We start from the raw sequence: 12,221 nt of genomic DNA on the forward strand, positions 1-12,221 counted from the left end.
TGGACTTGGGAACTGTGAGAGACATAAATATCCATGGTTTATACGCCCGCAGTCTCTTATAGTTTGTTAATGTAGCCCAAATAAACTAAGATTTTTAAAATTACCTACAAGGAAGATGAAAATCTTGTGCAATATAGAAACGTAATCATTGTGTGCATGTACACAGAAAGAAAATTACAACTGGGCACTGCTGTATGCTCATCAGACTGTAGAAGATAAAAGTGGAGACAGGGACCGTCTGGGGCATAGTTGATTTAATGCAATCCTAATTTGTTGTTATTGTGTTCCTGGGATGAACCTTTTAATTTTTCACTCAACATGTGTCTTAGCGAGGTATCTGATTAAAAAGAAAAAGTAATAAACATTTTCATGCTAATTGCCAAGGCAAGGTCAATTACAGGTTGCCCAGCCCTCTGGGGATTTCGGAGACGTCGAGTCTGAGCAGCCTGCATTCGGGGGTTGTTCGCGTGGGTTCCCCGCGGTAGGCGCGGCCTGGGCCGTGGGGTGGCGCGCGAGTGAGGACCACAACTCCCAGGCACCCGCGCGCCGCCTCACCGGGCCACGTGACTCGCGTGGCCAGGGCGCGGTAGCAGCCGCAATCCCAGTCGAGTCCCGGAGTCCCGAGTAGAGTCCGGAGCTCAGTCCGGAGCAGCGAGCGGACTGACGCGACCCGGGCGGCCGTCTAGTGTGCTCACCATGCCGGTGAGTCTGCGCTGCGCAGCGGAGGGGACGAAGGTGGGCGGGTTGGGCGGTACCCCGGAGATCCTCGCAGCCCTCGACCCGGGAGTGGAGACGGGGAATGTGTCAGCGCCGCTGTCACAGCAGGAGTAGGGCTGGGGAGCGCTGCAGCGAGAGCTAGCTGTGGCTCTGGAAGTTTGTCCCTCTCTGCTAGGTAGGAGTCAGTCACTACAGCCAGGCCAGCCCCAGCTGGGACGCTGCAGATGGGTTGGAGAGCAAGAACAGCTGTTCCCGGTCCCTTCCCGGGCTCTAGCCAGATTTAGGGCATTCCGGAAAGGTTTCCTCCAAGGGTGGCCCGGCAGGGTTCAGCCCCTGAGTACACACCCCCCTGCTCGGCCTGTCCTGGGCAGGTTCCTGGGACTGTTTCTTTAACATGGACCCAGTTACTCCCCCACCTCCCAATCCTTCCTGTGAATCCGAAAGTAGGGTTTTCAACAGACATGTTTTCCTGGTGAGGTTCCTCTTGGACAGAGAATGACAGCTTGCTAGACTCTGCTCTCTGAGGAAATCCTCTGTTTCTTCATGTCACAAAGGTATCTGAATGTAGGACAGGAAGCCTAGTCAGGCTGTTGGGTGGAGAGGTGTCCCACCTCCTGCAGATCTATTGGTACAGGAAATGGATGGGAAGCCCTTAACAAAGGTCTCGAGGCAGTCAACAGCACCACACAGGCCCCCATCCTTTTCTGGTGTAACCAGACACCAGAAGGCACTTTTCTTTAAATTTAACCACAAATGAAAGGGGTGGGGGGAAACAAGTGTTGTGAATGGTACCCTTCTTGGCCAGGGTCCCTCCTCTGTGAGGTGCCGCCCTGCATAAAGCATCGATAAATGCCAGAGAGGCAGATTTATCCCCTGTGGGAACTCGCTAGGGTTCCGCCCTTGCATACCTCACCGCAGGACCTGCCAGCTGAAAGCTGCTGCCCCTTTTCCTAAGTCTGGGTGTGCTGATTTCGAATCCTTTTCTTTAGCCAAAATACAGAAGTGAGGAAGGGCAGGGGGGACAGGAGTTTTGAACTAGGTAGGAAGTGGAATCTTTCGTTATGGACGAGAACACCCTGCAAGCTGTCCTGACAGCTGCCTCCCATTCCTGCTTCCCAACTGTCCCAGCCAGCTGCCTCTCCTCCCACAGGTGGCTTTGGCCCCAGGACATCACTGGGCCTCCCTGCTCCTCCCTGCTTCTGTCCCCTCCTGTTTCCGTCTCCCTTGCTAAACAGTTTAGATGCTCCCAGCCCTCTCTCCTTGGTCTCAGCCTGCACATTCCTAGCATAAGAACAGGAGAGATTGCTTGAGAGAGGTGTTTGTAGGTTTTCCTGTGGATGCAAAGGGTGTTGGCTTTTCTGGTTTTGTTTTGTTTTGTTTCTCTTGAGGTAGTTGGCCTGGACCCAAGGATGATAGGATAAAATGAGTTGTGGAAACTCCCAGTGACCAGATGAGCTACCAAAGACATTCCATTCATGCATGCCAACAGCTTTACCAGCCAGACTGGGTGAAGGCGTGCTGAGCACACCCTCCACCTGGCAGACACGGCGAGGGAGGTCTCTCCTGCAGGCCAATGAAGGCACCTGCGGTATACATGGAGTATGCCCGATTGTTTGCTTCACCATATTATTCATTTGTGAGCATTTCCCCCAGGCCATTAACTATTCATGTGGAATTCTAACGAGGTGCCTCAGGATGGTGGAACTCAAAATTATTTTCCTATTTGGTACTATTTTAGCTATTTATATCTGCCAAGTGCTGCTTTCATATTAGGAAAGTACTCACTAGTCATCATGATTCTGAAGTGACTATTCATATCTCCAGTTTGAGGCTGTTACGTGATTCACAGGCCAGTACCTGCCAGTTAATGGGATGTGGTGATTCAGACCATTTCTCTAGGCATACCCCTACAGACACCTGCCCCAGAAATACCCAGAGTGCTTATGGAGCATGCTACAATTTGAAGCTAGAATGTCAGCTGGAAAGTTTTAGGACTCTCAGTGCATGGGCCTGCAAACAAAAGCTCTGTTAAGTATCTGGCAATAGCGAAGGTGGGTTGGGGGAATCTGTCGGATGGGAGCTAAACATGGTGTGAGCCTGTGCGGTGCCTCGGAGGACAGAGGGCTGTATGGTGGTGCTATTTAATCATATCTCTGCAGATCTAGGATCTTCAGGGGGGTTAGCGCTAGTGTAGGCACAGCAGTGTTGCTGATGCAAGTCAGACCCCTTTCAGAACTGAAAGGCCTATGTGCCAAGTACGACAGCCATCCCTGTTTCCAGTTCCACAGGGGTCAAGCCTGCACATGGGGAATAGAACACACAAAGATGAGACATTCCTCTCTACTCACAAATAGAGACATAGTCTCTCTCTCTCTCTCTCTCTCTCTCTCTCTCTCTCTCGCTCGCTCGCTCGCTCTCTCGCTCTCTCTCTCGCTCTCGCTCTCGCTCTCTGTCTTGTCTTGTTCGTCATTGTGCCTCAGTGTCGGAGTGAAGCTCACAATGCATCAGGAGCCTCTCTGCATCAGGTTCACAGGGATCTGAGAAAGTAAAGCCAGGCTAAGGAACCGTCCTCCTGGGGGTCAGTCTCCGTTTTACAGATGGGGAGACTGAGCTCCAGTAGGAGCTTGCTGTGTGACTCTTCCTATGAGAAGCAGAAGGCAGATAGATACAGGATGTACAGATTCCAAATCTCTCTGGGTTCAGTCCACTTGGCCTTCTTCCTCTGTTCAAACCGTACCATGCAGAGTGAGCATCAGAACCCTGTCCTCAAATGGGTCATCTTAAGATCGTTTGGCTCTTCTCCTGGGTTCTGATCGACAGGTCTAAGTAACCCCCAAACACATGTATTTTTAGTAAAGCCCTGGGGTCTTAAGGGAACATGCTGTCCTTCACTAAGCTGCTTGGGCAGTGTGGGGCTTGGCAGTCTCTGCACTCAGTGGCTCGCCTGTAATTCGCTCTGTGTACGTGGAACCAGGCCTGTGCACACCTGTGTTCGGCTCCCACATCTTTCTTCCTAACCCCTGTCCACCCGCTTTGCATCCTGCTTTTCAGCTGTAGTCTTGACCACTGGCTTTCCTTCCCTGTCCTCGGACACCACAGTCCTGTTTGCCTCATGTCTTTATCCTTTGAGAGCCCCAAGCATCACCATGGCGAGTGCATGGGGATCTTCCCACCTGTGGTTTCCTCCTATCACAGCTTCTTCCCTTCTCTTCTCCCAACATGGCCTTGTCTCTTCTGTTTTCACATCTTTTGGAAATATTAAAACTAACAGTCAGGGACTCAGTTGGCTGAGTGCTTGCTTAGCACACACAAAGCCATAGCTCTGATCCCCAGTGCCACAGAAACTAAGTGTGGTGCATTCTTCTGACCCCAGCACACAGAGGCCACCCTCTGAGGATCAGATGTTCAGAACTGTTCTCAAGTCAAGGCCATCCTGGGCTACACAAGACCCTGACTAAAACACAACAAAACAGACCGGATAAATGGCTCAGCAGTTAAGGCTATGCACTGCTCTTGCAGAGGACTGGTTCCCAGAACCTATGCCACCCTGGAGCAGCTCACAACTGGCTGTAACTCTGGCTCCAGAAGGATGTGACATCCTCTTCTGGCTTCTGTGGGCACTGCACTCACAAACAAAACACACACAGAGATACACACTTATACACATAATTAAGTATTTTTGCCAGATAAGGTGGTGCATGCCTTTAATCACAGCACTTGGGAGGCAGAAGCAGGTGGATCTGGGATAGATAGATAGATAGATAGATAGATAGATAGATAGATATAGACAGACAGGCAGGCAGACAGACAGATAGGTATGGATATAGGTATCTTTAACAACAAAGAAGCATGCCCATGGGTTCTCGATGCAAATTAGTGTCTGTTTACTTATGGCAAATAAAGGTCAGGTTTGAAGCCTGGATTCCATTCCTAATGCTGCCACCACCTCACTGTGGCCTTCGGCTTCCTTAGAGGTTGTGTTGAGAGCACAGACTCTGAAGCCAGTCTGCCTGGGCAAAACACCTGCTGGACAGCACGCCCACAGATAAAAGATTGACACTCTCCCAAGTTAGATACTGTCAATGAAAAAACAGAGCGGGAAGCAGGCAGGGGACAAGGTGTTAGGCTCTGCCTTCTAGCAGGAAAGAGCTGTTACGCTGTATCTTATGCAGGTCCAGGTGCTCTGGGATTTACTTGATTACAGAGTTCATCTCTCAGAGAGTGTCAAGAGCCTGTGGTTCTCATGGAATTTGAGAGATATTCCTCTAGCTTTGACAGGCGTGGGAAAGAGAGGCCACTGGCTGTCACCTCATGTGAATGGCTGCACTCTGTCTTCTCGCAGCTTCCCTGGGGTGCAGGCTCCAGAAAGCCCGCTCTACTATCCTTTTATGGTTTGGGGATAACTCACCTTACTCCAGGTTGACCTGTGTCTCAGGTTCACTGTTCTATTGCTGTGAAGAGACATCAGTGACCGAGGCAAATCTTACAGAAGAAAGCGCTTAATTCAGAACTTAGGGTGTCAGAGTTAGTTATTCATCGTCATGGCAGGGAGCTCGGCACCAGAGCGGTAGCTAAGAGCTACATCCTGATCCATTGGCACAGAGACACACACATAGCTAAGAGTTACATCCTGATCCATTGGCACAGAGACACGCACAGACAGACAGACACAACACACACACACACACACACACACACACACACAGAGGCCTGGTGTGGGCTTTTGAAACCTCAAAGCCCATTGACACACTTCCTCCAACAAGGCCACACTTCCTAATCCTTCTCAAGTTGTGCTGCTCCCTGGTAACTAAACATTCAAATATATGAGCCTACAAGAGCCATTCTTACTTAAATCCCCACATTCTGGAACTCACTATGGAACCAAGTGGCCTTGAATTCACAATAGAGCAGCTGCCTCAGCCTTCCCAGAGCTGGGATTGGAGCTGTGAACTCCCATGCCTGCTGTCATCCTACTAGTCTTCATCACCTCCTTTGCTCCTAAATCTTGAGAAGGGGAGAGAAGGAAAAGGTAGATGTGTATGATCTGTGACATATGGCTCAGACATTTGCTTACCCAGGGCAAATCCCTTTCCCTCTTGGAGCTTCTTTTCCTATCCAAAGATGAGATGGGGTTGAGGGAGTGAGGGAGTGCGAGTTGGATTGAATTGGTGTGTTCCATTATTATTGTTATTATTGTTATTATTATTATAGTGATACTAGGGGTTGAACCTAAGGCCTCACATATTCAAGGCAAGTGCTTCACCCTCTTCCCCACCTTCTCAATGCGGGCCACAGACGAGGGTCAGCAAAGAGTCTAGTGAATGAGTGGATGTGTGGTGTACAGATGGGAGACATCTGCCCTTAGCCCTGCATGACAAACTCTGACACATCTGTCCAGGTTCACAAGGACAAAGAGGGCTCCCTACTCACTTCCCGGAGTGTGTTCCAGAACTGAGCAAAAGGCTTGGCCTGGGGCTTCCTACTGAGTTTGGAGAAACAGAGTGGGTATCTCCTTATGACCCAAGGATACTATGTCATCTGGAGTCTGGTTGGCATTTTGAGAGTAGGCACTCCCCATCTTTACTTCCCCATGGAGCAGGGCTCAGTCACAGGTGTTACTGACACACTTGGGCAAGCCCCTCCTCTTCCACATGGCCTCTAATGACCTTTCTAGCCTGGGAGCCCTGTAGTCCCAGGAGGTCTCTGAAGGCAGCTGCTGGGAAGTGGGACCTCTGTGTCTAAGCATCCTGTGATGGATATTCTCATCTCTTTTAGATGCATTTCATCTTTTCAGATGAGGCCGTGCTTCTCTTTGATTTCTGGAGGGTCCACAGCCCTACAGGTAAGAATTGGGAAGGTCAGACTTAAAGTTTGCAAGCCTATCATGCCAGACAGCAGAGAACCTGGGTTCTCTTTATTTTCTGTGGACAAGCAAGGCATGGTGAGCTAGAAGTTCGCATTTATCATTCTAAAGCAGGCTAGAAATTGGTCAGATGCCTGTCATGGAAGATGGGCCCTTCCATTCAGTGGATGGCCATTGTCCCGCTGTTATGGACCGATTCTTTGAAAAACCCAGGAGAACTCAGAGAACTTCGAAGTCCGCTGCAATTTGCATAAGAGTCCTTTATTACAAGTCTTGACTCGATTGCAAACCTCCCCACAACGTAGGTCCAGAGTGCAACCCCAAGCTCGGATGCCTTAACACTTATATACAGCATAGTTAGAATTTCCTTGAATGCTTAGGGTGAAGGGGAGGGAAGGCGGGGGAGGTAAGTCATAACTCAGACATGATACCATTTGGTAGGGTGGAATTGTGAGGATCAGAGGGGGATTAAAGATTGTCTTTTGTGGGGCTATCAGGAACTAGTTTTATGGCCAGCCATAACTGTCTGTGACCTCTAATTATCTCTCTTCTATGATTTAAGCGTGGGACCCTAATTTCCTTTCTTTAAGGACAGGCACCAGCTGTACCTGGGAGAGCGCTGGCCTTGGTGCCACTGAAGCTGAGGGGTTTTTGTCATTTGTCTTAACTCAGGCTGGCACCCTTGGCTCCTAGAGTCCTCTCGGAGCAGTTAGGGAGGTGGAAAGAACCCCCCAGCTTGCTGCAAGGCGGGAGGGGGCGGGGTGGGGGAAAGCAGAGCTTCTGAGGGAAAATGCAGAGGCAAGCCACAGAAGCAAGCCTTACCGTGCTTGCTGTGAGCGAGCCTGGGGAAAGGGGGCTTCTGCAGGAGAGAGCAGAAACAAACTGTCCCTGCAGACTAAGGAGTGGGGTAGAACACTTTTGTTAGTATCTCCCCAAGATCCTGTGGGTTGACCATGCTAACTAAGTGGTCTGCATTCAGGGCCTCGTGCAGTGGAGCTGGACAGTGGCTGGTTACAGTCTCCTTGAGAGTGTATTGGTTGTGAACTACAGCCTCAGCTGGGTCTCTCTGTGAGCCTCACAGTGGTGCCCTCTGTAGCCTAGGCTTCCTCATAGCAGAATGGCTAGCTTCTAAGTGCAGGTATCCTAAGAGAACATGGGTGAAATGCATGAGACTTTAAATACCTACACTAGGGGCTGGGGAGATGGCTTAGGTGGTAAAGAGCTTGCTGAGACAGCATGAATACCTAAATTTGATTCCCAGCACCCATATGAAAGGTGAGCATGGCAGCCATAATCCTAGCATTGAGGTTAGAGGTAGGAGGACTCCTGGGGCTTCCAGACATCTTCTCTTTAGCGTCAATGGGAAGAGAGACCCAGTATCAAAAACAAGGCAGAGAGCAATAGAAGAGGGCACCTAGTGTTGACCCCAGCCTCTACACATTTGTTTTTAACTAAGTCTCAATAATTCAAGTTTGCCAGTGGAGACTTGGGAGCCAGATGCTGGGGTGAAAGCCTGCTAACTCAGAGAGGCAGAGAAAGCACCCAGCTGATTCCAGAGCTGTCATTCCAGAAGGAAACTCCTCCATACCCTCTCAAAAACCCCTCAAACGGATGTCCCTCCCTCATACTTTCCTCCTCTCCATCCTCCTGCCTTCCTCTTATTCTCTATGGTTTGTTCCTGTGTTCACTCTCTGTCAACTGGTTGCTTACCCACCTCTTGACCTATGGTTGATTTTACTTAATCCTGTTTACAATAAGCAGAAAGCTCTTGGATTAAAGGTGTGTGCTAGGGCTGAGCCACACCACAAGTAGAAACAGGTTTTTGCAGTAAATAACACAATCTTGGGGTTCACAGTTTACTCACTCACATACATGCACATATGAACAAATATACATATATACATATTCACATACACATACAAAAGTAACACCTACCATTGGAAGTTACATAGTATTTTCCTAGCCTTATTGACTGACCCTTTGACTCTTCTAGGCTAAAGGGAAAGAACATAACTCCCATCCCAGGATGGAATGAGGGTGTGGGTGGGATATATGGGGATGAATATATAAGATGATGAAGGTCTCAGCCTAACGAAGGTGAGGAAGAAGAGACAGGTGGCTGGAGTGGATTCAGAGGGATGGGGAATTGGGCTCTCTTGCCTCCTGGACCAGGCCCCTGGGAAGTGTCCATAGGAGAAGCACTGTTTGCCAGGCTAGCTCTTCAACTTGACTTTCTTGTTCTTGGCACTGCAGACCAAACCTTGGACCTCACTTGTGTTAGGCAAGTGCTGTGTTTCCAGGGATTTTTACATTTTGAGATATAGTCTCATTATGTTGTTTAGAATAGCCTAAAATCCACTCTGTAGCCCAGGACAGCCCTGAACTTGTAGTCCGTCTGCCTTAGCTATCAGAGGACCTGGAATTACGTACATGCTGTGTTCAGCATCCAGCTTGCTTCTTTATTTATATGCACTTGCACATATATGCATGTGTACTTATGTGTAGAAGTGGATTTGCTTATGTGTGCATGTCGGAGGACAACCTTGGCTATCATTTATCACATGGCATCTTTGTTGTTTTGAGACATAGTTTCTAGCTTACTTGACTCCATAAGCTAGGTTGGGCTAGCCAGCAAGCCCATGAATCTGGTTATGTTTGCTCCCCCAGTGCTGGGAATTCAAGCTTGTGCCTATGCTTGGCAGCGGCTGCTGCTTCTCCTCCTCCTCCTCCTCCCCCCCTTCCCTTCCTCCTCCCCCTTCCTTGTTACTTCTCCTCCTCCTCCTCTTCTTCCTTCTTCCCTTTTTGATCTTCCTTCCCTCTTCCTTTTTACTCCTACTCCTCCTTATTCTCAGAAATCTATCTGCCTCCCAAGTGCTGGTATTAAATGCACATGCCACCACACCTGACCAGCTTATTTATCTTGAATTAGCAAAAATTATCCATCCTAAATGGTGCTTTGTGATGTTTCAGTACATGTACAGGTTGTATGCATTCAGGTCAGAGCTAGCCCATCAGTCTCTTCACACTTTTATCATTTGTTCATGAGGAGAACATGTAAAAGCCTTTCCTAGCTGTTTTGAAACGTGGCACAGCAGACAGGATGAGCGCACCAAAGCAGACTTTTCATCTTGGCCTTTTCACAGGCATGGCTCTCTCAGTGCTGGTAGTCTTGCTCCTGGCTGTACTGTATGAGGGCATCAAGGTTGGCAAAGCCAAATTGCTCCACAAGACTCTGGAGAGCCTGCCTACCACCAACAGCCAGCAGCTCATCTTGGGACCAGACCAGGATTCTACAGGCTCCAGATCAACTTCAGACAATAGGACCCGCCTCAGGTACAAACCCTGGGTGGAAAGAAGGCAAGAGGGTTCACCCTCACCATGAGAAGTGGTTGGGTTCACCCAGAGGACTTTAACCCTATGCACAGAAAGATAATTTGGGCTCCAGGAAGTATTTAGTAAGATGACCTAGATCCTGGGTCTAAGGTGTCTGAGCCAAAGCTATCAGTCATCCCCCTAGGAGGATCCTAAGGATTTCTGCAGGGAACTTCACACCTGTACTGCAGGCTTCTGTTGAACAGCAGGCATGGGCACCTGACCTTCCCATAGGTCTTGCCAGGCTCTCAAACCTAGAAGATCTGCAGGTGTACTAAAGCAAGAACTGCCATCAGCCTGGTATCCCAGTTGGTGGGAAAGGGAGGCATCCTTTCTGTGCTCTGGTCCCACTCTGATCAGGCCACCATCTACAGGCCCCAGTCTGCCCTCTCTCCAGCCTCATGTATGTTTAACGTCTGCCTGCTACATCACCAGCAGCCTTACCTAGATGCCTCACATCCTCATAACCACTGTGAGGGGGCTCTTTCAGTGTTTTACTGATAAGAAAACCAGCACTCAAAAAGGTTCAGAGACTTGTGGTAGGCCAGACTTAACAGGCACCAAAGTCCCTGTCCTTTTCATTGCTACCCCACTTCCTACATTCAATTCAGGGGAGAGACACTGCCTTCTCAATGATTTCCTCTTATCCCCTATCAGACATAACTAGCTACATAAACCATAATGGTTTCCCCATTTGCCTAGGATAGGATGTCTCTTTGGAGAGACATCTCTGCTAGATGTTATGCTGTGACTTGGACCTTCTCTCCCTAGTAAAACACATCTGCTAATTCCCATTTATCTAATGTGTTTCTCTTTTATGTCTAGGTGGTTTTTGTGTTACTTTGGCCAGTCCCTAGTCCATGTCATTCAGGTGGTAATTGGCTACTTTGTGATGCTGGCTGTCATGTCCTACAACACCTGGATTTTCCTCGGTGTGGTCCTGGGCTCCGCTGTGGGCTACTACCTAGCCTACCCACTTCTCAACATGACTTAGTGGGCCAGAGATGTGCAGTACAGAGGGCTGGAGAGAGCTGGGGCCTCTGTTCCAGACATTGTACTTCCAGCTGCTTTTCCTTATGGTGGCCATTGCTCGCCTCTTTCCCAGTTCCTGGAGACTTTGAGATGAAACCAGCAAATGGTCCCTGGAGCTTAGAAGCCATTGAAGCTACCTCCCTCCCCAGCCTCTATAGGGCCCAGGCTCCTGTGGTGCCTTAAGCAAGTAGCTGTGACCAAAGGGAACATGAAGAGACCAGAAGCTGGAGGTGGGGTGGCCAGCCTGTGACACAGATCTCTGACTGCAAATTAAAGTTTTCCAAAGAGCTTCAGTGGTCAGGCCATGGGGCCTGGACACTCTCCTGTGCTTTGTGCCTTAATGTCAGGGTCATCTCCAGTCTTTAGGGGACGGACCATGCCAGCTCCTTGTTCTCACCTTTTTGCCTTGGAACACATGAGGATTGTCATTGACAAAACAAGCTTTTCATTTTCAACTCCTGGTTGGCAATTTTGCACATTCATACAAAACAAAATTTCTAATGAACTCATTGTATTCAGGATGGATGGCAGTGTCTGTTGAGACTTGTTTCCCCTTCTCAAGGGAAGACCAATGCTGATCAAAGGCAGAGAACCAGGACTGTTACTGAGGCTGTGGGCTTGTCCTGTATGCAGATGAGCTCTTCCTGTCTGACAGCACTGCCTGCAACAGGTTAGTGGTCAGAGCCTTGCCTGAGCCTCTTGTATGCAACAGAGGACAGCATCTGATAACAGAGCTGACTGCCCCTTATATTTCCTTCTGCTAACTCCTAATGATCTGGTAGGATATGTGAGTCAGTCACTTTAGTACTGACTCAGCAGGGGTGTGCTAGGGCTGGGTACTGACTGAGGGTGCAATAGCAGTCAAACCAAAGCTAGGTCATTTTAAGAGTTTGGTGGACTCCAGATATTTGAGCCTTTTCACTTTACACAGAAAAGTTAACACAAGCATGGGGACATACACCTGTAATCTTCAGTATGTGGGAGGCTGAGGCAGGAGATTGTGACTTTGAGGCCAGCCTGAGCTACATAGAGAGTTGCAGGCCAGCCTGAGATACACAGTAAAACACACGCGCGCGCGAACGCGCACACACACACACACACACACACACCAATCACTGCTATATACTATATAATGTCTGTGTTCAAGTACCTCATGGGCTCAATGAAAAGATGGTTTTAAGAACTTTTGGGAATTAAAAACAAATACACTTTAATAAATTTCTATTTTTGAACAGTC

At 49.0% G+C, this 12,221-nt stretch overlaps 1 protein-coding gene across 1 annotated transcript; it reads left to right on the forward strand.

Annotated features, from left to right (window-relative positions):
- Positions 1-560: 560 nt before the first annotated feature.
- Slc31a2 (solute carrier family 31 member 2) lies at positions 561-12,221 on the forward strand. Its single transcript, XM_021200646.1, has 4 exons — positions 561-702; positions 6,493-6,559; positions 9,724-9,913; positions 10,778-12,221. The coding sequence occupies exons 1-4, from the start codon at positions 697-699 to the stop codon at positions 10,944-10,946; spliced, it is 432 nt and encodes a 143-aa protein (XP_021056305.1). The 5' UTR covers positions 561-696; the 3' UTR covers positions 10,947-12,221.

The sequence above is a fragment of the Mus pahari genome, chromosome 6 (assembly GCF_900095145.1).
Source record: "Mus pahari chromosome 6, PAHARI_EIJ_v1.1, whole genome shotgun sequence".
NCBI classification, from domain to species: domain Eukaryota; kingdom Metazoa; phylum Chordata; class Mammalia; order Rodentia; family Muridae; genus Mus; species Mus pahari.